At 37.8% G+C, this 27,835-nt stretch overlaps 1 protein-coding gene across 3 annotated transcripts in view; it reads left to right on the top strand.

Annotated features, from left to right (window-relative positions):
• Nucleotides 1-27,835, top strand: part of LOC147487263 (ARM repeat superfamily protein) — a 55,834-nt gene that overhangs the window by 25,136 nt on the left and 2,863 nt on the right. For 2 of the 3 annotated variants that reach the window (XM_086573010.1, XM_086573009.1), the window contains exons 26-46: nucleotides 4,080-4,215; nucleotides 5,653-5,734; nucleotides 5,932-6,077; nucleotides 6,371-6,451; nucleotides 6,538-6,638; nucleotides 6,907-7,145; nucleotides 7,237-7,346; nucleotides 9,313-9,438; nucleotides 9,563-9,637; nucleotides 9,731-9,864; nucleotides 9,944-10,016; nucleotides 10,151-10,282; nucleotides 10,360-10,541; nucleotides 10,632-10,754; nucleotides 10,940-11,000; nucleotides 11,111-11,206; nucleotides 11,935-12,035; nucleotides 18,393-18,498; nucleotides 19,375-19,488; nucleotides 19,573-19,650; nucleotides 26,205-26,303. In XM_086573010.1, coding sequence (XP_086429136.1) covers nucleotides 4,080-4,215; nucleotides 5,653-5,734; nucleotides 5,932-6,077; nucleotides 6,371-6,451; nucleotides 6,538-6,638; nucleotides 6,907-7,145; nucleotides 7,237-7,346; nucleotides 9,313-9,438; nucleotides 9,563-9,637; nucleotides 9,731-9,864; nucleotides 9,944-10,016; nucleotides 10,151-10,282; nucleotides 10,360-10,541; nucleotides 10,632-10,754; nucleotides 10,940-11,000; nucleotides 11,111-11,206; nucleotides 11,935-12,035; nucleotides 18,393-18,498; nucleotides 19,375-19,488; nucleotides 19,573-19,650; nucleotides 26,205-26,303 — 2,395 coding nt within the window. Of the gene's footprint in view, nucleotides 1-4,079; nucleotides 4,216-5,652; nucleotides 5,735-5,931; nucleotides 6,078-6,370; nucleotides 6,452-6,537; nucleotides 6,639-6,906; nucleotides 7,146-7,236; nucleotides 7,347-9,312; nucleotides 9,439-9,562; nucleotides 9,638-9,730; nucleotides 9,865-9,943; nucleotides 10,017-10,150; nucleotides 10,283-10,359; nucleotides 10,542-10,631; nucleotides 10,755-10,939; nucleotides 11,001-11,110; nucleotides 11,207-11,934; nucleotides 12,036-18,392; nucleotides 18,499-19,374; nucleotides 19,489-19,572; nucleotides 19,651-25,918; nucleotides 25,996-26,204; nucleotides 26,304-27,835 lie in introns of those variants that run through there. The other variant, XR_015202383.1, reaches the window with a different exon arrangement.

Genomic DNA, 27,835 nt, shown 5'->3' with positions numbered 1-27,835 from the left:
AACAAATGTTTTCAAATATTAGTTTAGTTCAGCAGAAGATTTTCCCAAAGAAGTGGTCTTTTAACAACTCAAGTGAACTGCAAACCTGTAATGTGAAACTCAAATGAGATGGTATGATGCGTAAGGGGGGATAAAGATGAGACTAAAGTGAGCGGTCAAGAGTTGAAAAGAGGCTATGAAGTAAGTAGTAGTACGCTGTGTTGGTGTTGCAGATCAGAGCAAGTCTCCATATACCTTTCCTCTTCATTTCAAATTGCATTCAGACTCAGCTGTGTTGCATGGGTACGAGTGTCGGGTTTAGACACGGGTACGGCAATTTGGACACGGCAAGGTCTGAAAATCAGGACACGGGGACACGGCTAATATTATAATTTAATATTATAATTTTTCTAAAAAGAAATTATTTTAATTCTAAAATAGTGAATCTTGAAAAGCACACTGTTAAGGGCTTAAGGTAGTTGGATTCTATAATGATGATGTTTGAAATTGTACCTAGAAATTTAGCTGTATCCACATGACAAGGCCCATTGGGTTTTGAAAGTTTGAAACAATTAGCAGTTATTACTAGTTAGAGGTTTAAACACCCATTCTAGAAAAGCCCAGCCCGCATTTTTTGTTTCAAGACTGGCCCATTTGTTATTTCCACCCATTTTAAGTTGTCTGACATCAGCAACTTAAGTAGATCTTCTTCCTTCAAGATAGAGAAAGAGAAGAATGGAGACCAAAGAAAAAGAAGAAAATTTGCGCAAGGGAGACTCACCAATCAATATTCCTACCTCTCCTCTCTATTTCTTTGAATAAGTTTTTTTTTCCCTTTGACTCCGACCACAAATCTGTATCGTATTGGTGTCGGTGTCGGTATGACACGGTGGAATTTCGGCGTACCCATGCAACACAGAAATGAGACTCTTGTTCTGGTGTTTGGATTAAGTTTTCGTATTCCCAAGTACAGAAAGTAACGAGACAATAAAAACGGGATAAAAGTTCCCTCTTGGCTAGTTGGTTAGCAAAGTCAAAAGAGATTTAGGAAGACTAGTATGTAGTCAGTAAAACTAGGTGGTACATTTATTATTTTTCTCTTTGGTGAATGTTAACATCACTACATCAGGACATGGTGAAGTTGAGCTCATGCAGAATATAATAAACTATTATGATTTGGATATGGATTTGGGAGGATATGAACTACTTAGGGGTATATCCATATCCGACCCAGATTTGATATGGGTAAAATTCAACAAACCATATCCGATCCGATCCGTTTTTAAATTCAGATATGCTTAGAGGAAAGAGGATCCAAACCCAATAAAATGGATCCTGAGTGGGTCGGATACGGGTCAAAACCCGCACCATTTCCAGCCATAGTTGGGAGAGTGGCCCTGTTGGTATACTCTCTCCCAAACTTCAAGAGAGGTACAATCTGGGTTTGGGTGAGCTTATTCTTTTTGGGAGTATCCTTGGTTAGGGAGTATGTAACTTTGTTCAACATGACTAAGCTCAAAGGGTCTACAATTAGCAAATGCATTCTTAGAGCTACCAAAGGTGTTTCTTGGAATCTTGGCATTGACCTGCTTTCCGTGATTAGGACATTGACGGGTTAGCCTCCCTTATGGAAAGGCCTACATTTTGAACCGACATGATCCTGAATCGTTGATATGGAATCCTCATATGGTTCTTTCTTTATTACTTTCATTTTTGATTTCCGCCCTCCTGTGGTATTGTATCCTTTTTCCTGTTTTTCCAGCGTCTAGAATATCGTCTGCTTCGTTGGAGTGGATTCTTACGATCGATAATCTTAGGAAGTAAATGTTAGGGGTCAAACCACCATTGTCTTTTCAGTGCTCCTGTTGTAGAGTTGGTTAACAATTTAGTCTTGTATTGTCCCATCTCTTGACAGATTTGGTTAAATTTTCTGGAGGTATCTTGGGTACTTTTGGTTAGTCCTGGTCGAGTCGAGTGGTGGATCTTTGTACTAAATAGTGTGCATGACTTTTCATCCAGAGGTGGCGTAGTGGAAGTGTTGAATTGTAGATCATGTCTTACAATTCGATTGTTACCCTTGAATCCACAAGGAACACTTGAAATATCAAGAACAAATAATACAAGTTTCTGGAATTTGATTGATAATTGCATGAAAATTCATTACAATGAGAGTGTCTTTATATATAAGAGACTAATTCACAGGAATAACTTACTAGGGACACTTGGCAGTCTATTATAGACTGCATTCTAAAAGTAGATAATTCTAACTACTATTAATAACTGCCCGTAACTGAATTCTATTAGAAATCAGTCTGCAGATAACTGAATTCTGCCTGAATTCAGTCTTATCCTACATCAAGAGGCCAAGTGACCGGAATATGGTTCCATTTGCAATGATGCGGAGGATATGGTTGGAACATAACAAATGACAGTTTTAGGGTAAAATTATGGATCTCCGGAAGGTCTGGTCATTCTGACCACAAACGGCCGTCTTTGCTATTGGTATAAAGTGTGTATAAATTTTAGAAGCATTCATTTTGAGTCATTTGTTGCGAGATGGGGTGAATATTATTATGTATAGGGGATTCTTGATTTCAGATTTCTTAGGGTTTAAGTCTTTTAAGGAATTTTTTTCCCTTGAACTTTTAGGTTACCTTAACCTACTTTTAATTTAAATGAAATCTTCACTTTACCGGTAAAAACAAAAAGAATTTATACTCACATGAAGAGAGCATGTACAACATAGAAGGTGATATGGACAGTTACCAGCCCAAGCATTTTGGAGATGCTGTAACGGAAAAAGAAAAAGGAAATCTAACGGAAAAAGAAAAAGGAAAAAAGAGATAGAACGAGAAAAAACATGCATTAGACGTTACAGAACATGTGAAGGCATGACCAACTGCCCCAAACCTACATGAACATGTCACATTTTAAAAATAATCCGTGTCGTATCTACGTGTCAGTATATATATTGTATGTGTTTACACCTCTAGTTTTTATATTTCACTGTGTCAGACACTTTGTATCCGTGTGACTGTGTTGGATACGGACACACATAGCCGGGCCAATCTTACTTAGCGCCAAAATAAATACCACCCTCCCATTTTCTGCCCCCCTTTGAGAAAATTAATTAATTAAAGCAACGACTCTTTTTCTCTACCTGATTCACGTGTCAATTGGAATGAGTTTCTTTTAGCTGAGATCAGCCCTTGCCCTTGAAAGATCTTTTTCAATTGTGATTTCCTCCATGTTGGAGAACTTTATTCTTAATTACCGACCAACATTGCATGATATACACTTTTGTATTGTATCCATCAAGTCTATTTTATGTTTTTTGAACTAAAGGTCAAACTGCAACGTTCTCTTTATGTGCAGCTTGCATGTACGTCTGTTGAATTAGTTAATAGCATTGGCATTCATTTCCTTTGTGTACAATTTGTTTTCCAGAATTAGATGGGTCGTGCATATAGATGTTAAAAACCACTTTACTTAAGAAGCCCGAGCTGATGGAGAGAGGCAGAATAGTTCTTGTTAAAACAGCTGCCTTCTTATGAGGGGCAAAGCATATTTTGTCCTCTTAAATTCTATTTGGTGCACTTTTTGAAGTATTATGAAGAGCTTTTTTAGTTTGACTGGGTAGGTCATTGTTCTTAGATAGTCTAGCTAGACTCTTAGTTTGGATCATTATTAGCACTTTTATTGTTCTGTCTTGGCCAGACGTGACAGACTTTTTGACCGGTATATATGTGTACTCAGTAATTTATGTTTAAATGAACCAAATGACTATATTGACATCTGCATGTGGATGGAAATCAATATAAACAATTACTACTACTATTATTATTAGTATTAATATTAATAATACTATTATTATTGTTATTGATATTATTATTAGTATTACAAATAAATTAAACAATTATTATTATTATTATGATTATGTTTCTGTTTCTGTTTCTGTTTCTGTTTAGTGGATTTTGATAATACTTAGTCCCCTCATTTTGGTACTTTTCTCACAACAATGTAGCATATACTTGTTTTACGTCCTTTACCACATGGATCGCCTTGCATATTGTGACACCTCTAATGTCCGTCATGTGCAGAATTCTAGCTTTTTTCTCAGATAGAGTAAAAGTACAAGATGTCGATGACATACATGCTGCTTTGGCTTTGATGTATGGATATGCGGCAAGATATGCACCATCGAATGTTATAGAGGCCAGAATAGATGCACTCGTGGTATGATGTTGTTTGTCTTTAAAGTCTTTTTTTCGTTCCTTTTTCGGTGGAGATGTATTAAGTATCCGATAGGTAGTATGTATTTGAGGTAAAAATTCCTTTTGAACAATGGTTCTCATTTATCCCCTTTTGCATTTGTTGTTTCTCGGTTCTTTATTTCAAGGAGAAGTGTGAACTAATCCGCCTTGGCTGTCTCGCTCTTGTGGTGAATAAGATTTGATAGCCTGTTTGCATATTATTTTTCTTTTCTCCTTCATTGATGGTACTTGTGAGTAGGGGTGCGACTCGGGAGCTAGTTTGTGTTTAAACTTGATCCTAATACACTCTTCATCATATTGAGCTCAAGGTCAATCCAGAAACAATTCGAACATTCCTAGCTTGCTATACTGAAGTAAACAAGAGTCTCTGCCTCTCTGGTGATACCATTAAAAAAAATGCATTTAGTAATAGCAAAATTGCGTTGCAATAGTCCTTTAGGATCTCCAAAAACCCTAATTGGAATTATTCGCCCTCACTAGTCAGAACCATAAAAAAAGAAAATATAAAGTTATTATCTGTGCCTATCTGTGAACAATTGTAAGCTCTTCTGATTTCTTTGCAATACGATTTACTTAGAACTCTGTTTGTTTAAATCAATGTGATATTGAATTAAAGAACTATATTAAGAGGGAGAAAAATTTCTAAAACTCTGGTAGCTTAAATCAATGAGGAGGAAGGTTGAAAAGAAGGAAAGGAAGAAACAGAAGAAAGGGGCTGTGGATGCATTATATTTTAAGAGTGTGACATGTATCTTCAAAACTCCTTTTCTCCTCGTTGTACAAGAGTACGCATGTTTCTACTACAAGTGGGCAAGTGGGTTATCTTTTTTCCTTTACAGGAGGAAGACGGACCAGGCAGATAACCAATTAGTTCTAGCATCGATACCTATTTTCCGTAGGTACTGCACAATACAAATAAGTGAAATAACAAATTCATGGCCTCTGCCACGATGGCCCTGAGTTCTGCATTGGGTGGGAGCAAAAGCAAGAGCTAAGTGATTACTGTTACCCTTAATCAACGAAGGTTGTAAAATACTGTGACGAAGAGTGCGTCGTCTATACTCATTCCTGAAAGGAGCAAAGACACTCTTCAGAGATGGTAGTGGATCACTGGTAAGGATCTGCATGTAGAGGTTCTTTTACCCATCTCAAATTCACCATAAAAGCATACATTCTGTAGTTCGACTCACTTAGTGACATTAGCAGCTTCTCCTGTGAACTTAATAATAGCGTCCTTGTGGCCAATCTCCTCTGCACGTAGTATGGTCGTCCTAGTTCGGCCTTTCTCACTGTTATCTTGTCTTTATTTCGTATGCTGTTTCTTTGATGCTTGCTTTTGTATCCGTTTAGTTATTTCTGTTGGTGCTTTCTTGATTATTTTCTTACTTGGTTCTGGCAGGGAACTAATATGCTTTCAAGGCTCCTTCATGTACAACACCCAACAGCTAAACAAGCGGTCATAACAGCAATTGATTTACTAGGTATCTGTGTGTGTGCAAATTTCTAAAGCATTATATGGTGTATATTTTCTGCTGCATTGCAGTTATTTCATATTTCTATCGGTAAGAAAGAATATACGAGATATAAAATGTCCCCCTTCTTTGCTGGTAATAGAACCACTTATTTTCCTAAGGTTCATGGAAGCAGAAATTACTTAAGTCTTACGCTGCTGATGCAGGCCGTGCTGTCATCAATGCTGCTGAAAGTGGTGCGTCTTTTCCACTTAAACGAAGAGACCAGATGCTTGATTATGTTTTGACTTTGATGGGTCGAGATGACGAAGAGGAGTTAAATGGCTTTAGTGTTGAACTTCTCCATACTCAGGTTTGCATGTGTCTGCCACTGCATTTTGTTACTCTAAGTTTATACCATTTTTTGCCTGCATAATCTCTTCTATTGAATATGTACTTTATTTTTTTTTTGCGTGTCTGTTATTAGTATTTTGTTATTAGTAAAGAGAGTACATATATAGGTAAGGACTTGGTCATGTGAAAATATTCATGATCTGCATGTTTTCCATTTGAAGACGTGTATCAATCATTGGCCTACCCAAATGATTGTATATAAGATTGGTGTCCTCTAGGCTACCTCGTGGCACTAACATCTTCATTCTGCAGACCCTTGCATTAAGTGCCTTTACTACATTGGTGTCTGTGGAGCCTAGGCTAGCAGTTGAAACAAGAAATCATGTTATGAAGGTATCATTGCTTTTTTTTTTTTTTTTTTCCGTGAATATTTCTAAATCTAAATAGCTTAAAATATGAATGTGTTGTTACATTTTCAGGCAACCTTAGGTTTCTTTGCTCTACCAAATGATCCACCAGAAATTGTTGATCCTCTTATAGACAATCTTGTCACTCTCTTTTGTGCGATTCTTCACACTAGGTACTCTATGCTCTTAATGACTTATTTGATGTAATGTGTACTGATTTTTTTGGATATTGATAAATCAATATCATTGTTGTAAGCACAAGTTGCACCATAAACCATATTTGCCGGTCATGAAGTGTACAACTGCTCTGGGAAGGGTTTAAAAATGTCTGACATCAAAGACCATATAGATAGAATTTTATGTTTTCAAATAATAGCTGCGGATTAAATGCGTACTGTGAATTGGGATCACTGACATAATCATACTATCTGGCTTCACTAGTGGAGAAGATGGAAGAAGTCGAGCTGAGCTACTTCTGCATATTCTGAGACAAATTGATCAATTTGTCTCCTCTTCGATGGAGCATCAAAGAAGAAGAGGTTGTATTGCTGTCTATGAAATTCTTGTGAAGTTCCGAACACTTTGTTCTAGTAGCTATTGTCCCCTTGGTTGCCAGGGAAGTTGCATACATGTCAATAAAACTGACCGCACATTGCACAAAAACTTTTCAAACCTACCATGTAAGTGATCTTCTAATTCCCTGATAGAAAAATTTCTCTACAGCTTTATGCATTTCCGCCCCTCTGACTTCTTTAATGTTTCACTACACAGCTGCATATGTATTGCCAAGTCGGGGTTCCTTGTGTCTAGGGGAAAGGGTTATTTTTTATCTTCCACGCTGTGCAGATACGAATGCTGAAGTTAGAAAAGTTTCGGCTCAGGTCTGTAATACTTACATTGTAAATAGAATTTTGGTTTTCCTATACAATGATAAAGTTCCTTTTGCTTTACTATAAATATGCCATTCTTTGCATCTTGATTTTCGTTATTTATTTATTTTGTTATCTTCAAAAGCTTAGGCTTAGAATTGGGTAGTTTGCATTTTGGTCCTAGTGATAATAGGGATATTAGGATTTGGTCCACAATTAATCATTTATTGCACTTTGGTTCAAAATTGCCATTAAAGTGCGATGACTGAACGGTCCAACTCTATTCTGTCCATATTTTTCTGAAATGCCCATAATACCCTGCACATATTGTACACGTGACTTACTTGAGGACCAAATTGCAAATATTGCTATTAAGAGTAGGACCAATTACTAAAAACTACTAATAGCATCATCTCATTCATTCAATTCACGATGGAGCTTAAACAGTTAACTTCTTTTTTCTTGAACACTGCTCCACCACCACCTCCACCGTCCATAACAACTTGAATCGCCACCACCACCATCCAAAAGCAATGGTCACTATTAACACAATCAACTACCCATTTATCACATTTTCACTTTAAGATCATATTTCCAAGTTTGTCTAGCGATCTTTGAACATTCAGGTATGTTGTTGATCTTTGATACTCAATTTTTTTTAGATTTCGAGTTAAGATAAGGTTTGTTAAGATTTTTGTCTCATTTATTAAGGGAGTTTAAGTTGAAATTTCAAATACCCAATCTTATTTCTTTAAAATTCAAAGTTAATTTTTGTAGTCCTCTAGTGAGTTAAGTTCAATAGGACAAATGATTTTGATCTTTGTATAAGGTTGAGAGAGATGATAGTGCTTGTTGAATGGTGATGAATGAGGTGATAATTGAGTGGTGGAGGAGAAGGTGGTGGTGGTGGCGTGGTGGTAAGATAGGAAGAAAATAAAATGTGAGTTTGGGACTCGGTTAGTTGGTGTAAAACGAGCCGTTCATTAAAAGCAAATGATTAAATGATGACCAATGATTTTAAAGGTAAATATGGTATTATGAAAAATTTTAGATGGGCTGACGAGGCCAAAGTGCAATAAATGATTAATTGTGGGCTAAACCCTAATATCACTATTATAATTAGGACCAAAATGCAAAATACTAGTTAAGTGATGGCCGATGATTTTAAGGGTAAATGTGGCATTATGAAATTTTTGATGGGCTAACGGCAATTTTGGACCAAAGTGCAATAAACGATTTACTGTGGGCCAAACCCTAATATCACTATTATCACTAGGACCAAAATGCAAAAAACCCCTTAGAATTTGTAGAGAAAAAAGAAAGAAAGGAGAATGATAACAGAGTATGTAAATGTGTTTGACACCTTACGAGCTTAGGGTCTGGAGTCTGGACATGTTTGTTTGTCATATGCTAAGTACATTTGAGGGCACGCAAATGCAGAAATTTACCAGATTACCAACATAGGTCAGAAATAGATACTTACCAAAACTAACTCTCACAAATCGAACATAGGGGCCAAACATCCCCAAGTTGGAAAAGAGTATCAAAAGTATTACGTGCACGTGTCATTGTCAGAACCAACTTAGGAAGTAGCAATCAATACTTGCAGGTTCAGATAGCGTTCGAAGTGGTACTCAACTTCGATATGCTTAGTCTATTCACCGAAGACGTGACTGATAGCATTAAAGATGGCACCTTGACTGTCAGGATGCATTTGCATGCATTCAGAACATGGGTACAAATGTTGATTGGTGAGAGGATCATAAGAACCAGATGAAGTAGATGTCATCACTGGTGGTTGTGTAGTGTTATCAACAACGTGATGAACATAGAGTGGCTTGCTTCACTTTGATTGGTCCCTCCACAATGATCACATTTGCTATCACCTCCATACAGCTTCTAATGATTATTACGAAATGATGCTATTCATATTTTATTATATTTATGTGAATACGCTAATTACCTTTTAGTGGTGCAGATTCTTGATCTATTCTTTAGCATATCCCTTTCACTTCCAAGGCCAGTAGGATCTGTTGTGGAGGATATTGAAGTACTGTACAGTGCTTTGTCATCGCTAGAAGATGTCATTGCCATTCTGAGAAGTGTGAGCATTTGAGATTTGTTTTTTATTCTCTTCCTTTTTTGTCAATTTCTTCTCTTAAGTTAGCAGTACAGGATAAGTAGTTAACTTTTGGTGAATTAATTCCATTTTCTTTTTGTTTTTTCAGGATGCTTCTATTGATCAGTCAGAGGTTTTTAGCAGGGTTGTTTCTTCTGTGTCTGTACTTTTATCAAGAGAGGAGGTGAAGATTGTTGTTTCTTATTCATTATTTTTACGTTGGATGATGCATTTATAATCTGACATTTTCATGTTCTTTCCACTTATTTCTGAACAGTTTGTTGTCACTTTACATGGTTGCACTGCTGCAATATGTGACAAGGTCAAACAGTCAGCAGAAGGTGCCATTTTGGCTATCATTGAGTTTGTTACCAAGAGGGGAACCGAGTTGAATGAAAACGACATGTCAAGGTTTGTTTTTACTGAACATCCCTTGGTTAGTCATCTTTAACCTTTTTGGTGATCTTAAGCAAATCAAGCTATCGTACAGGACAACACACTCATTGCTTTCTGCATTAATGATGGTGACTGAGAAGCATTTGCGTCAGGAAGTTCTAGGTGCTGTATCCTTTTTAGGTCAAGCATATTTTCCACCAACACCTTTTTTTTTTCCTATGGTTTTGTTTCTTATGTACATGTAATTTGGTGGTTACTCTGTTGCATTATGTCTACTGAGAATTTCCTTAACCATACAAAGATATCATGTTTTGCTGAAAGCACCAGTTCGAAAATTGTTTTCGATGAAGTTCTCATTGCTGCTGGAAAGGATATAACCACAAAGGATATATCCAGATTACGTGGGGGATGGCCAATACAGGATGCATTCTATGTGAGTCCGCTTATTGAGATTATTACTTGCATGGATCGAATTTACTGGCAATGCTTATTCATTTTCTCTGTTATTAGGCGTTTTCCCAGCACGCAACACTCTCAATTTTGTTTCTGAAGCATTTGGTATCTGTCCTAAACCAAGCACCAATCTTCAAAAAGGATTTAGAGAGAGGAGACAATAGTGGTCTGTCCTTTGATGTTCGCGTGGAGGGTGATGTCTTTCAAGCTGCTATTCTTGCTCTTGCTGCTTTGTTCAGGTCTCAATAGCTTAAAATGCAAATGTAAATTGAAAGTTATGCAGTCCTTGTTTTTCCATGTGGTTAACAAAACATTCGACTTTGTTGCAGAGGCGGCGGTAAGGTTGGAAAGAAAGCTGTGGAACAAAATTATGGTACTGTTTTATCTGCACTTACACTACAATTTGGAACCTGTCATGGTCTTGTTGCATCTGGTCAGCAGGAGCCTTTACGGTACACTTCTTTGCGTATCAAAACTTCTTTCTTTGATCTTTATGCGTATCTTTTTGTTTTTTGTGGTTTCTATTTTGGTTTTTGTTTCTTATTTTTTGTTTTTCACTTTTGTTTTCTGATGTGTAATTATTATTTACCACCCAATCATTCTGAACCTTATTTTTGAATTCTCTCTTATTTTCTAGGACTCTGTTAAACGCATTCCAGGCATTCTGTGAGTGCGTTGGTGATCTTGAAATGGGAAAGGTGCATTTGATCTTTGAGAAGAGACCATCAGAATCCTGCTTAGTAATGAGAACTTGTCATTCATCTTTTGATATATTTAAGTTACAACATGTGTAAATTGCTTATCGTAGATTTTGGCTAGAGATGGTGAGTTGAATGAAAATGAAAGATGGATCAGTCTTATTGGAGATTTGGCAAGTTGCATATCAATAAAGAGACCTAAAGAGGTATTAACATGTTGTCTGAATCTCCATTCTTCAACCTTTTTCTCTATCAGAGTTTGGGAAAGACTGTCCAAGGATCCATTCCCTTAATCCATGTTTCCTCATCATGTCGTATCTGTATTTGTTATTTTGTCCTACCCAAATTTGTGTAAGGCTAAGTTACATTGACACGTTTCTGTGTGTCCGTATCCGACACGGATACAAAGTGTTTGACACGGCAAGATATAAAAAAAATTGAGGTATATCACATACAATATGAGTCCGTGTGTGTCCGATCGACATGGACATGTGACACATATTACTTTTGAAATATGGCGTAAAATAGGTGCAAGGGGAAGAACCTTTGCCCTGCCTATACCACGTGTCTATATTCCCATCATGGGTGTGGGGTTTTCCTTAAAAGGAAGCTTGAACATGTGATTGATCATATTAACATATCCAAGATTTAAAACATGCTCTTATTCATGTGGGAATAGACCCCCATGGGGTATCACAATCCCACCACCTTAGGAACGACACTTCCTCAGTTACGGTACCACTTTGTAACTAGCTACCATATGCAACACTGGTATAACACTTGATTATTCTTCTCTGGCCCTCTCTTATTCCTTACTTCTTGTGCCTTAAACCTCTAACAGACAACTCCGCAAAGTTACTTTTAGATAAACATAAGAGGAAAAAGACATGCTTATATTTTATATCTCATTCTCTTTCGTATGGTCTTACATTAGGTTCCAAATATATGCACATGTCTGAGTAAAGCCTTGAATCGGCATGAGAGATTTCAAAGGGAAGCTGCTGCTGCAGCCTTGTCAGAATTTGTTCGTTATAGGTATGTGCTACTAATGTGAATATTATGTTTAGAATAGTTAAAAGAGCTTGATGGGATTAATGCTTTTTCCTTCAGTTGCATTGGATTTTGACTTTTTTTTATTTACTCTTGGTAGCTATATCATATATGAAACTCGTTAAGAAAGAGAGGCTGCCATAATCCACACAAGCACATTCCTATCACACACTTACATCCATAGAAAAAAAATCTTATACAAAATGTCGGTTTTGTGTCATATGATCATATCCTGAATTTCGGACCACTATTTGAGTCTACGGGTCGGGAACTGACATTTGAGAGGTCTAATACGAGAAATCTCGTAAAGTTTTGGCTGTAACTTGGTAAGTTAACAGCTGGGAAATCTCAAAGAAAAGTCAATTTGGTTTGTGACAATATTAATTGTGCTTAATCAAAACATGTGAAGGTAAGAGAAAGGTGTTCAAAGAAATAGTAGTTAACTTTGATTTGACTGAGAAAGAAAGGTAGTAACTTATAAAAGTCAAAAGCTCAATTCGGTATCTTTTACTTCACTTTCTCTTCATTGTATCAGACTTCTTTTCTCCTTCCCTATGCTTACAAACCATCTGCCTTCCAAAAACCCCTCAACACCTAAATTCTCTATTTCTAACATAGTCGTCTCCAATTCCGACAATTTTTTTAAGTCATTTGAAACTCCTAATTTGCTGCAAAAAGGAAGAATATGCGTGTTTGTGGGTAAATACGTGGTTTTAAATTATAAGCTGGATTTTGTTGGAATTGGCTGAATTGGTTGAATTTAGGCCGAATCACATGCAAAGTTTTGAGCTTTCTCCTTGAATGATATTATCTTACAAAAATCATCATTTTTTTGGACAAGTTATTAGTATGTCTTGATATTCCTTCAGTGAATTTTAATAAATAATAGAAGCAGTTACCGGTAAGGGGAGCTTCCCTTGCCATGATAGATCCGGCTATTATCTATGCTTGTGGATTGACTTTTCGAGGGAGATCACGATTTTTTGGGAGATATAATGACATTTCGTGTTATGCTTACATCCTTACCACCCCATACTTACATTAAGTGTTACCAAAATTTGCTCCCCAGATATCGACAATCTTGATGCCTACGGTCTTGTTGTAATGTGGTTCCAACGTTCCAAAAGCCGATTTAAAAAAAAAATAAAAAAGAGAAAGAAGCATGGAAATAAGTAGATAGTAAAGAAGTGATATCTTGGGTGTATCCTGGTTTGGTGAAGAAGGTTTTAGCCTCATTGAATTTGAAGGTCCATTCTCGGAAGGGCTGCCGTCTTTAGAGCATGCTTCCTTTGCAATCCTATGGGGTATATGGTTGGAGAGGAATAATAGACATTTTGAAGCTATTACGATGTCTATGGGGAAGGTGGTTTTGGCCATCAAAGCGCGTTTGTTTTTCTGGTTGAAAGTGCACGACGAGTTTCGAGACATCCCTTTCGAGGCTTTCATGTGTAGATGGGAGTCCATTATGAGCTGTTGATAGGATTTTTGTATGTTTTTTCTTCTTAGTATTTTGTTGCTTGTACTATAGGATATCTCATCTTTTTTCTTTTCGATATATATATACACTATACTTTACCGATAAAAAAAAACATTTGCTACCACCTAAAATTGCTGCTATTTATGAAGTGGTTGTTAGAATAATTAAAGGAGATATGTTTCTTTAAAGATGAGAAATCACAATTCACAAAATTCACAAAGTAGTGGAAAAAGAAAAGTAAGAAAGACTTATCGAATTGTAGATTGAGTCACGTGATTGACACGGTCTCTTTAAAGTGAATTTCACCCCTGCTACGGTAGCACAGATTTGTAGATTTGTTAGTTGTCCACCTCCTAGGATAAAACAATCTCACATGTCAAAGGGCTACTCCAAGTTGACATGTCTCAGCGAATTCTCCATTATCGTGCTCTCACACACTTCGGAAAACTTGTAGAAAACTCATGTACAGTATATATAGGAAGAATGGTGTCTCTTCAAAGCGTTACCACACCTTTTCAAATGTGTCTCTACGAAAAGGCATCACACCTTTTCAAAGAGGTCTCTTCCAAAATGTGCAACCTAAAAGACACTTCTTATAAGTCTAACCACCAAAAGACTCATGAGGAGCCCAAAGGGTACAACCCTTGGAATCAAGTGAGTTTTCATTCACATAATGAATCTACTAAAAAATTCCAATAGTGGATCGGTGGTATATTAGAATAGAGATGATCTAGTGGCTTAGAACAGGATTAGGAAGGTTTTTTTGTTATTGTTATGCTTAATTGATAGTCTTGTTTTTGTCATATCAGTTGTTTAGGTACTCTTATGGTTTTTCAATTCTAACAGTAAGTAACAATAATAACTCAAATTGTGCTTTAAAGGACTCTTGCTCTTAACTCAAATAAGGATCCAAAAAATGGGGTCTCTTAGAGGGCGACCAGGGGTAACATAAGCCATCTCAACTCTTGATCCTGTGTACCAAAATATTACTATGTGTAGTAATATTTGTTAGGTAAGCGCTCCTTATCTCTTTCTTTTCGCTCTTTCTTTCCCGAATAGGACTATTTCATCTCCCTCAAGCAATCTCTCTACTCTGAAACTATGGTGATTTCCACTAATACTTTTGCTAGAAACACTGACAATGCTACTCCTACTACTTGGAGTGCCCTTTTTCAAGGGTCTGGTGCGTCAACTAACCTCACCACTCTCAAAAGCTTCTCACCAGTGATCAATGATGGGGTAGCATTTGTCCCAGATGATTTGGTGGATCAGGGCATCAAACAATGGGAAGACTACCTTGTTGGTTACTTCCTTGATAAGAGATTATCATTCCCCTTTGTTAAAGATTTCCTGACAAAAACTTGGAAACTTAAGACGAATTTTGATATAACAACTGATAAAGAGAGGATAGGCAAATGGTTCTAGAAGCAGGTCCGGTCTTTATTGATGGAAGGATCTTTGTGCTTAAACCATGGAGTGTGGGTATTGATACTCAAAGACACAAACTTACCACTGTTCCAGTGTGGGTGAAGCTTAATGATGTTCCAAAAGAAATGTGGACACTTGATGGGTTATCCTATGTTGCAAGCTTAGTAGGAGGTCCTATGTTCATGGATGATGCAACTGCTAAAAGGAAGAGACTGTCGTTTGCAAGGGTCTGTGTGGAGATCCCAGTGAACCACAAGTATGAACGAACAATGAGGCTCAAAGTGAAGGAGAGGGAGGTAGCTGTTGGTGTGGAATATACATGGAAGCCTTCATCATGCGAGAAATGCAACAAGTTTGGGCATTCTACAACCAGATGTGGTGTTAGAACTGTCAGCAGATGGAATGTTCGACGAGAGAGGGGTGAAACTAGTAGTTTCTCGAATATAGATGCTAATGATGGTGAGAATGGGAATCAGAGGAACAACAACAGCTTGGGGGATAACACACAAGATATGATGAGCTAGCAAGAAAACAATGTGGTTCAGAATAATGCATTAGTTTCCTATGTAGGTCAGGAAGTGGATACAGAGACAAATCGTGTGAGTGAGAAAGAAACAGTTTCAACTGCTATGGTGATTCACAGTAGTCATGTTCAAACCCTAATCTCTCAGGGTTTGCTTAGAGTGAGTTTAGGGTCGGCTCTTCAGCTTCGAACTCCAAAGGACAATGAACCAATTAGATTGAGTGGAGCACAATCTAACATAAGGGTGAACTCTGCTCCCCATTTACAGAGAGCAATTGAGAGTAACTTTCATTTGATCTCACCAGGTGTAGTGGTATGTACACATACGGAAACCGATATTGCACAGGTGCAAGGTGGTGTTAATGGGGACCAAAGAGATCTTGAGGAGAGCATTATGGTTATACCTATCTAGAGTCACCAATATAGGATTACTTCTCTTCCCCAACTACCCAATAGCCGAGAAAGAAATATGTATGAAGGGTTATTTGTTGAAAATGAGGAGGTAGATGATATGGATGACCTATTAGATTATGAGGAAGAAATATTTAACGACCACTTGCCTAAAAACAGGTCGAGGCATGAAACATCTTCAGAGGATTGGTCAACTGTAAAGCCAAAAAGAAGCAAAAGAATCCAAGAGCGTTCTTCTTCTGGAGAAATTGAGCCTATTCTCGCAATGATGAAGAAGGTAAAGTCACTAACCAAAAACAAAAAGAGATATATTGAGGATTATACGAAAGAGTTTTGGGATGACACTTTGGGACTCACATACGTGTGTTGTGCTTGCGGGTGTTTTTTCTGTGATTATGAGAAAACACAATTTCATCTTAGGAAAGACCATCCTAAGATAGTAAAACAATTGAAGGCTAAAAAGTAGGAGATCAAATGAGACGATTCCTATGAATACTTGCTTGTGGCATGGGTAATGATTAATCTCATTTGTGTGAGGGCTTCATGCCTGCTGTAGTCTTTGTATGCTTCCTTTGTCTTTGTATGGGGCTTGTAGATTGAAGGCAGATGGTCCCTCAGGCTATGGTTGATGGGGTTGCTGATTGTGATTTTCTTGCCAGTGTTTGTTCCTTCGGGACTGTACGTGTAGGGAGAAATCCCAAGTGTTTTAGGCTTGATGCCTTATGTTATATGTACCTCCTTCTAAGTATGTAATATTTCTCTATGTGCAATAAACAGGTGGGGGTCTGCCTTAACCCCAACAAACTTTTCAAAAAAAAACATTAATAACTGGTATGTGTGGTGACGGATGACCTATATGAAAGAGGACACGCGGACCCAACTAAGTAAAAAAAACTTTTATCTTTATTTTGTTACACAACTATTTCTTGGATTCAAGACTTTAGGAAACAACTCCTTACAGATAAACTACTAGGGCATATCATGGGGTTTTGACTATTTTAATAGATTGTGTTCTCAGTCCTTTAGTTTTTAAATGAAACTCTAGTTTGAAATAGCATGCATAATGTATCCGTGGGCCTGACGCCTGACGGGAGTGTCTGACGTGGATACGCGTCGGACATGGATTTTTCCAGAGAATATGTAGTGTCCATGTAACATAGATTAAGACTCTAAGTAGTTAAGTAGAATACTTTATAGATTTTAAAGTGGTTTAGTATGACTAGGACTCTAGAATTCCAAGAGACTCGTGGAATTTATTAATGTGCATTTTTTTGCCCAAAATATACACTTGCATGTTACTAAATATGATACTTGAAAATGTTCTACAATTCTGATAAACATATTTCTATCAAAATAAATAATTCGAAGAAGTTCACTCCCACAAGTATTACTTTTCAGACAACTGAATTCTATCCCATTTGGTGTTCTGTGTACCACATCGATCCACTCTCTTTGTAGCATTGCTTCCATTCCTAGATCTTTCTTAATTTTCACCCCATTTTGATTTTAAATCTATTTAGAACTCATGGATTCTTTTTTGTCTTGTTATAATCTACAAGTAAACGTCCCCCCTTATTCTTTTTCATTGTTCAGGATTGGTGAACGAAACTTTGAACCAAGTGACCCACTAAAGACTTCTGAATTTCTGAGTTGTATAATGTTTGGTTGATCTCTAGTCTAGACATATTTTGCGGGATTTACTTGATAAAGGAAAAATTTGGACCTAAAATTGATGTATCTTGTTGGCGGAAGCTTTAACATTTGATAAACATCAATTAATTCTAATGAAATAAACACCTAAAACTAGGGTTTAAAACTTCAAACAAGAAGAACAATTCTCTTATTAATATTCAATAAAAACCATCTTACAGTGAAGGCCTAGGCCTAGATGCCTTTATATAATAAACTCAACTACTAAATCTAATTGAAATCCAAATAGGAAACCATCCTAAATCCTATTCCTAATTGAAACTAGAAACTACTAATTAACTAATTAATTATTAATCCATGCTCATGCATCAAAAATTCTACCATAAATTTATTTCAAACAGAACTCTGTGCATACTGGTTTATTTATTGGTTATTACAAACGTGGAAGAAGGGCCAGAAGCTATAGCTCTTGATATTTAGCAGGCCAGTTAAAGTATATGTATATGTATATGTATATGTATACACTGTTTTCCATAAATTATGAGCTACTAATTTTCAGCCGTTGTACAATTACAGAAAAGATATTGATGAATATATTCCTTTGAAGTTTGAACAAGTAAAAAACCAGTGAGCTGCAAGGCTAATCACTCCTTTAATTGGCTTTATGTAAACATACTTTAAGGAGGATAAGTGGTGTATGAGTCCCGTAGCTGATATACGTGTTATGCTTTTGTGGATGGTTTCTTTATCTACTGTCCAGTGCATTTTAATGTCGATGCCCTTACCCAATGCTATATTTAGTTTTGCAACCTGCCGATTGGTTGTCACTGACTGAGAAACTGTCTTCTTGCAGTGATGGAATTGATTCTCAGTTGGAGCAAATGGTTGAAGTTATGTGTCGACATGTTTCAGACGAGTCATCTACTGTAAGACGCCTTTGCCTAAGAGGACTAGTACAGGTTATTATCTTCTTTATCCTCACAAAGTTCGATATATGTTTGGTTCTATTCAAAGGAAGAGTTCCCTAGTTTAAGGCGCTCTCGTTGTCAACCATCTGTGTGCACTTCGGCTTAGTCAGCATAGGTTTCTGCAGATCAAGTTTGACACCTTATACTATCTTCTGATACACTCTCTTTGTTGATTATTGTATGCTAATCATTTAGTTCGGTATACTAGTTATGCATTCTGAGGCCTTGTCTCACTCTCACTAAAGTTTGCAACTTAATTGCAAATTTAGTGAGTTGGTTGGTGGATGGCATTCATTATACTAGTTTCTCGTTTGATGTTAGCAACTTAATATGTGTTACATTTCCATACAATCTTATGAATGCGTGTATGTCGTTATGAATTCATTTCTTGGACTCACAATAGTCAAGGAAGTTGAGACGTTGTTTGCTATCCAAACGAAGTGAATTTTCTCCCAAGTGGGGGAAAAACAAACTCTGATTGTCTGTCTTCCTTACAAAACCAAAAACCACCTTCGCCTTCACCAACCGCAAAGAGTTGATGCAAGCTGCCGTCTTCACAACTCTGCCACAGTAATCTCTTTCTTTATGTTCTTCTCTCCCTTCTCCTTTCTTTTACCCTTTTGCCCGCCCCCCCCTCCCCCCCCCTCCCAATCCTCTTTTCAAAATTCTGATTTCTTGAATCCATTGTTGAAGGTATGAACTTTGTTTGCCAACTCCGTTTTGCGGTTTACTGCTTGTATACATGTTAGTCGGATTCATTATAGTTTGTAGATGTTAGTCACCGTACATAATTATAGGACATGCATTGTTATATGATTCTTAATTATTATTTTTTCTTGTGTTAATCTCATTCCCTTGAACTTGCAGATACCTTCTATTCATATCCTTCAACACATAACTCAAGTTCTTGGTGTTATAGTAGCTCTACTGGAGGATCCCGATGAATCTGTTCAGTTAACTGCAGTATCATGCTTGCTGATAGTGAGTTACCTTTTCCTTCTTCTTATTTGCCTGATTTTTACATCTTCCATCCATGTTTATAAGCTTTATTTATACGCCATATAGGTCCTTGAGTCATCCCCCAAGGAGGAGGCAGTGGATCCTGTTTTACTAAATCTTTCTTTACGGCTACGCAATCTTCAAGTGAGTTATCATATATGTATAATTCTTGTATGAACGACTTGTTATTTTATTTACTGGTTATGCTGTCATTTATTGAATGAACATGTTAAAATCTCGTGTCGTATCATTTTTAGTTAACAATTATTTTTTTTTTTTTTTGAAGAGGTAAACGATCAATGTATATATAAACTATATAAAAGATAATTACAATATAGGATGAGATATCCTACTAAGAACCGTAAAATAAAAGACAACAACAAAGAAACGCAGAAATACAACAGTGATTAGACATCTCGGATGATATCCTTCCAAGAAAAAGCAAATGACCCGAATGGTATCTCCTTGAACTCCTTCCACCGCTTACATCAAAGGAAAAGCAATCCTTTGATGTGAAGAATCAAATGTGCAACGTCAAGGCTTCTATCCTCGAAATGTCTCCGGTTTCTTTCCAACCATATACCCCATAGTATTACAAAGGGAATGATACTCCACAACTTTCTTGTAGTACGGGTGGGGGACCATAGACTAGACCGCATCATCAAAAGATCACAAACAGATCGAGGACACACCCAAGAGATTGAACCAGATTGAATAAAATAGTTCCAAATGGCATAAGAAAAAGGACAAAGGATAAGAGTATGAGCAACGGATTCTCCTGAATCATAGCAAAAAGGGCAGAAATTAACAATAATCATTTTTCTTTTCCGAAGATTGCCAATAGTTAAAATTCTACCCAAAACCGAACACCAAGTGAAGAAAGAAACCCTAGACGGAATTTTAGCCCTCCAAATGAAACTCCAAGGATAATCAAGGTATGATAGGATATGAGGTTGGTTAGGTGAGGCAGCAAGGAGGGATGAATACCAAGATTTAACAGTAAATATACCTTTGGCATCATGGGCCCAAACCTGTTGATCATCTTCGAGAGTGATATTAGGTGGAGACTCTAATCTCGCCATCAAGGTAGCCAAATCATCAATCTCCCAGTCATTGAACGTATGTCTGAGATCAATGTTCCATGAGTACCATCTATCATAACAATAAAATCCCTAACCGGCTGATTCTTCCTGTCTGACATGGCATAGAAGTTCCCAAAATCCCTACTCAAGGCTCTATCCCCATTCCAAACATCCTCCCAAAATCTGACTCTATCCCCTTTGTTGACTTTATAGGAAATATTCTTCCTATAGTCCTCCACTTCTTTCATAATCCCTTTCCACACTCCACACCCATAGGGGATTGTCACATCACGGCTCTCCCACCCAAAAGGACTCAAACCATACCTGGAGACAATAATTCTCCTCCACAGTCTCTCACTCTCAATACCGAACCTCCACAACTACTTACTCAAAAGGGCACGATTCATAAACCGGGTCTTCTTAATACCAATGCCACCTTGATCCTTAGAAGTACACACCCTATTCCAACTAACTAGATGGTAGTGATGTGCCTTCTCGGAATCACCCCATAAAAAAATCTCTCGAAATCTTATCCAACCGCTTAGTAACACTCACTGGTGCTCGAAAGAGCGACATAAAATAAACGGGTAGACTAGACAAGGAACTCTTAATGAGGACCACTCTACCCCCTTTTGAGAGGTAACAACCTCTCCAAGAAGCCAACTTGCGCCCATATCTCTCTATCACCGGGTCCCAAATAGAAACACACCTATTTGCAGCGCCCAAAGGAAGACCTAAGTAAGACGCCGGAAGAACACCAGGAGAGCACCCCAAGACACTAGCAAACTGAACTGCATTATTACTCCCTCCTGCACAATACACCGTGCGCTTAGCAATGTTGATCCTCAAGCCTGATACCGCCTCAAAACAAGCAAGAAGACCTCTAAGGTATCTAACTTGATTCCCCTCATTGCCCAAAAAAATGATTGTGTCATCTGCAAATTGTAAATGGGTGATCTTAATATTGTGTCTCCCCACGGAAAACCCCGACAAAACACCCCACTCATTGGCTCTTCGAATAATCCGACTCAATGCTTCCACCACAATGAGAAAAAGGAAGGGAGATAAAGGATCACCCTGCCTTAAACCCCTAGAACTCTTAAACCACCCCGCGGGAGACCCGTTCACTAAGACAGAAAAAGACGCAGACGAAACGCACTTACGGACCCAACTTCTCCAAACCTCTCCAAAACCCATCCGCCTCAACATATAATCTAAAAAGGACCAACTCACATTATCATAGGCTTTGGAGATGTCCACCTTACAAACAATTCCAGGCGTCCAAGAACGAATCCTATCATCAATGGCTTCATTAGCAATCAGAGCACCGTCAAGGATTTGTCTATCGAAAAGAAACGCTCCTTGTTCCTGCGAGATAACCGAGTCAAGAACCTTTTTTAACCTCAAAGAAAGTGCCTTCGAGATAATTTTATAAGCAGTTCCCACAAGACTAATAGGCCTGAAATCCCCCATTTCCACTGCCCCATGCACCTTAGGAATAAGAGTGAGAAAAGTATGGTTCAAACTATGCTCCAAAAAACAGTTCATTTGAAAATCTCTCACCATCTCCAAAAAATCTCTTTTAATAGTAGTCCAAAACTTTTTAAAAAATTCAACAGGAAACCCATTAGGGCCCGGAGCGCGGTCTCCATCCATCGAATTCAGAGCTCCAAAAATCTCCTCCTCCTGAAGCGGTAGCTCCACACACTCCTTATCTTCCACCGAAATTTGATTAACTTCGAGATTGTCAAGTTGAGGTCTGTATCTCATAGGCTCTTTGTACAATTATGTATAAAAATTCACAGTCTCATTACGGATTACCTCTTCATCATCAACCATAGAGCCCCCTATGTTCAACTTGGAAATCGAATTAACTCTTCTCCTAGCATTTGCGAGGCTGTGGAAATACTTCGTATTCTGGTCTCCTTCTTGGATCTCCTTATCCCTTGATCTTTGCTTCCACGCAATCTCTTCCATCAAGATCACTTTCTCTAACTCTCTTTTAACCACCTCCCTCCTGTCCCTTTCAGCTCCTGTTAGATTACGCTCCTCTTCCACAATGTCCAATTCCTTAAGTTCTTGAAGGGAATTATTTTTTTCGAGTCTCCACACTCCCAAAGACTTCCTTGCTCCACATTTTGATTTTAGATTTAACAAACTTCAATTTTTTTGCGACAATGAAACTAGGTCGTCCTTCAAATACTCCTTCACCCCACCAAGTTTTCACCAACTCTTCAAAAGTCGGTTCAAGCAGCCACATTAACTCAAACCGAAAAGGAGAGGGTTTCTTAGAAGATTTTCTACACTCCAAAGTGATGGGCCGATGGTCAAAAGTAGGAGCAGAGTGTATGGTTTGGATCAAGTTCGGGGCCTTATCCTCCCATCCAGTATCAATGAGAAACCTGTCAAGACGAACAAGTATAGGGTCCACTTTGTGGTCTGACCAAGTAAAATTACCCCCAACAAACGGCAGATCCACCAAATCGTGCCGATTAACAAAGTTTGAAAATCTCCTCATACCCGAGTTAATGGCGCATCCACCACTCTTCTCCTCAGAAAACCTTATCATATTAAAATCCCCTGCAAGACACCACGAATCCAACACAGAGTAAGCTCGAACGTTATCTAACTCTTCCCAGAGATCCTTGAGATCGCTCTTATTAGATGGACCATATACTCCTGAAAACATCCATTTATCAAGGCTTCCAATCTCATAATACAAAATGGTAGCAGAGTATGCCCCAATAAGGGAATCTTCTACAACAATCACATCTTTGTCCCAAATCACACATACCCCACCTCGGGTACCTAAAGCTGGAGTGGCAACCCACCCCACATTATTCCTGCTCGAAATATCTTGAATCATATTATTATCTATCACTTCCAGTTTAGTCTCTTGTAGAGTAACAATCGAAGCCCCAGACTGACGAATAAAATCCTTGACAAGAGTTCTTTTATCCATATCACCTAATCCTCTAACATTCCAAGACAAGGTCTTTGGCGTCATTAAGAAAACTTATTACCGCTCACACTCCTCCTGCTCCCACTGGGTGGGTCCCCATAATTCACGGTAGACGATAACCTCATAACCTCTTTGGCTAATTTACGGTTGCAGTTAGGGAATATAACCGACGAAGTTTCCTCTCTCCCTTCAGACAAAACCAGATCCTTTCCATTATTCAGAGGTGTGTTACGACTCCTTTGTGATCCCATAATGTCACTAAGGATATTGTTTGAATCAAAAGAACTGCTATAATACAAGTTCGGTTTGGAGTCTTGAACGACTCTTGTAACGTGGCCAATATTATGCATCACATCATTCTCCCTTACCAAAAAGAATTTAACAATAACTTAACTTCAAGCTGCACAATAGCCCAATTGCAAAATAGTAAAGTGGCACTCATCACCCTCCCACGGCTTACAGGAACTCTTCCTCGAGTCTTACCTTTGTTACTGACTTGCGAGATTAGATGATAATGTCGTCGCTGCAATATTCGGAGATATGAGGTTGCAAGATCCAACTAGGAACCAACCATTTTTTTAACTTCTTTTTAATGCTGTTATGAAATTTCGTTCCGCAGATTTGTCAACCTTTTCTCACTAAACCTTTTTATTTCTAAGGAGCTGGGGATAAAGATGAATTCCCCCTGCCCCCTGCCCCCAAAACATAATGATAAATTGGAAGACAGCAACCATTTCTTAATTGTACAATCTTTCCATTGGTGCAGAAATACCTGGTCTAGTTGTCTCTACTCTCTATGAAGTGAATATCTTTAAGAGATTATCATTATATTAAGGCTACTAATATTGTATATCAAAATTAGATAAGTCCGTTACCTGTTGGGTATCCAGTTTTAATTCCAGTTAATATAATTACAGACTGATTACCCTACTTCAATTTCCTAACCAATAAAGTGATTATCAACCTTTGGGCCAATGCATATTCTCAGGATTAGAAAATTGCAATATGGTAATCAGTTTGTAATTTTAATTGGAATTAAAACTGCATACCCAAAATTAACAGAGTTATCCAATCTTGATATACAATATTAGTTAGCCCTATTATAATGATAATTCTTTAAATGAATAGGAACTCAGTAAATAATGCTCACTATATTAATGCTTTGATATACAACACATAGATCATAAAATTAATGAGATTCAGTGTAATGCATAGTTTTAAGTCAATTAGGATGACCTATCCAATTAGCAACTAAGTTGATTGCAAAACTTATATTGTTCTGAAATCTTAATTTCTTACGGAGAGTTTTTTGCTTGATTTTTTTTATGAACCATTTTGAAAATTTGAAGTATTAGAACATATTCTCATCATCTCATGATATGCATTGTTTGAGGTTGGCCTACTATAGCTGTGGTTGAGTTGTTTCTGTCAAGCTGCCACATGTTAAATTGCATATGTAGTGAATTGATTCATACTTGGTTTTTGGCTAGATAAGTAACTATTATAGTAGTGACTGAAGGATGAAAAAAAAACAAACGAAAGAAGAGAAAAGTAAGAATGGGCACTTTACCTAAAAAAAAGAATGGGCATCCTAAATTTCTAGGGTATGTCCCCAAGGCAATTTAGTAACTTTTACAAGTTTTTAAATTTAAAGTAGATTATATGGGATCCTCTACTTTATAACGGAGTGGAGGCCTCCTAACAATATGTTAACAAATATTAGGTCCCAAAAGACACCATGATTGGCCAGAAGTTCAGATGCAATGTTGACCTCTCTCCATATAGATGTGACTACCACAAGATGAAGGGATCCAAGTGCCTGTGACCACTTGCTCCTGAATTACTAAGGAATCTTCTTACCCCCAAAAGCTTGTACTGCAGCAGTAGAATCAATACTCAACCCATTAGTCCACCCATCCCTCTTTCACAGCTCTTTCTGCACCTTCTACAATAGCTGACATTCAGCAGTGAAGCTTGTAGTTGGTTGTATTCCTTAACTAATGGCATCAAGGACCTGAGAGTTACAGTCTTTTTAGATATTACCAAAACTATTAGGACCAGAGTTCCCTTTGGATGCACCATCTCCATTCATCTTGATAAGGGTTAGGGTGGGTGGGAGCCACTTGCATGGTAGTACCTTAGGTGCTCTTGGAGGTCGGGACTCAAGTTCAGCTGTATGAGTGTATGCCCATCAGTTGTATAGCTGTTTCCTATTGATAGTGACGCAGCAGAGTGTATCCACTTGAGAACACCCTTCTTGCACTTGTGCCCTGTCACATCAAAGAGCACTTGGTTTCTTCCCGTCCTTAACTCAACCATGGATACTAATATACTTGCCCCTACAAATCTCTTATGAACGTACTGGTAGAAGATGACTTGGTGAATGGTTGCTGCTGGTCATCGAAGTTACACTGGAAACTAAAGAGTTCGCATAACCAGGACCAGGTAATCTTTCTGATAGAACGAATTCCACATTAGGTGTTGCACATCCTAATAAAGGACCAAGTCCCCATTTCTCATGGTATATTTGGTTAGTGCTGATCATTACCATTGAGAAATTTCCAAGCTATCTTCATTAAAAGAGTCATATTGGTGTCCTTCATTTTTCTTATTACTAGTCCCGATGGATTTATTCATTCAATTTTCGGTAACAGGTCTGTATTAATGTGAAGTTGCGAGCAACTGCTTTTGCAGCCTTTGGAGCGCTATGCAACTATGGAGTTGGTGTGCATCGTGAGGCTTTCCTTGATCAGGTATCTTACCATACCCTGTTATATTACTGAACACTATTTCAAGATTTATATTTATCTTTCTTTAGGTTGGAAGCTCGTAGACAGGGATTTTCAACGTGGTTGTATTTTTCATTTGATAGTTAGGCTAATTTTACGGAATTTATTTGAGCCGTGGACCTGCAAATTTAGGGTAGACTTACTACAGCTCGCTTATACTTAAATTTGTAATGTATATACAACCCTGTGATACAGTAATTTGATAATAGACTTGTTTTTCCTGGCGTCTAAATATTTTTCTACTTTCACGTTTCTTTTCTTCTTATTGCTGTTGATCTAATCAATATAATTTGGTAAGTTACAGATTGTACACTGATTTACTTGTTTAGGGAGATTTTTAATTCCGAATTACACATTGTACACTGATTTACTTGTTTGAGGTTATTTTTAATTCCGAATTTAGGGAGTTTTACTTGTTTTAGAAGTTGTTTTCCTATATATAAGGACTTGTAAGCCTTTGGCCAATTTAATTTTTGAATTGAATTGAATTGATTTTTTTATTGAGAGTTCGTGGAATTGGTTTTTTGCAATTGCGATTGAATCAATATGTGAGGAGAGAATCTATCAGACTATCCGTACGGGCTGGTAGGCAAAGTGGCAGAGCAACTAGTTAGTGGGTGAAAAGAGGAACTAGGGTTCAAATGTGCACATGACACTCAAATTTATTTTGGATTTCTAAAGCTAGCCAAACTGGGTTAGTGGGCTCTGTCCACTGGTAAACCGTCCGGTTTTAACTAGGTTTGACAAAACTAGCACTGGGTCAAGTGCATAAACGATCTGGTAATGGATCCAGCCTGGTTAAGGGACCAGTTCGACGGTTTACCGGGTCAAACCGCCTGGCCAGGCCGGGTCTGATAACACAGAGTAGGCTCATTACAAACATCAGAAAAGGAATCCAGTAATGGCTGTAACACAGGTGGGATAGTATTAGGACATTGAAACAAATGATTCAATAATAGCAACAAACATACCACGGTCATATCCTGCTGCTAGAATACCCTGCTTTACTGGTGGGCGTGGATTAGGAAGAGGGTGTACTGGAGCCAATGTTGTCAAAACAATCGTCTCTCCGTGAAAAGTGAATGTACTAGTGTTCTCACCCCCATTACTTCCATGGTCATCCAAGTAAGAAATGGCAAGCATCCACAATGACAACTGAACACCATACTCAATCCTTGTATGTAGGACCAATAAACAAAGGAATTAAATATCGGTGAGTAACATTTATTGTGGCGCCATCCTGTAACCACGAAATGATATAAGGTTTGGGGTTCATCCTTGAGTCGCTAGAACCACTGTCAATGATAACATTACTCAACTTGCCATTTGATATGCATCATGCACGGAAAATATGGCGAAGCCATGACATAGGATCCTGCTTAAAAACCGGAGTTTTTAAAAACGACAAACAATCAACATGGGACAACTGGAATCTTCTGGAGTCAAAGACCCACAAATCTCAGTAGTTTCCTCCTCAGGAGGGGTGAGATTCTTCT

Source organism: Coptis chinensis, chromosome 7, assembly GCF_015680905.1.
Source record: "Coptis chinensis isolate HL-2020 chromosome 7, ASM1568090v1, whole genome shotgun sequence".
NCBI classification, from domain to species: Eukaryota; Viridiplantae; Streptophyta; class Magnoliopsida; order Ranunculales; family Ranunculaceae; genus Coptis; species Coptis chinensis.
The sequence above is the reverse complement of the archived record's forward strand: the minus strand, read 5'-3'. Positions and strand labels throughout refer to the sequence as shown.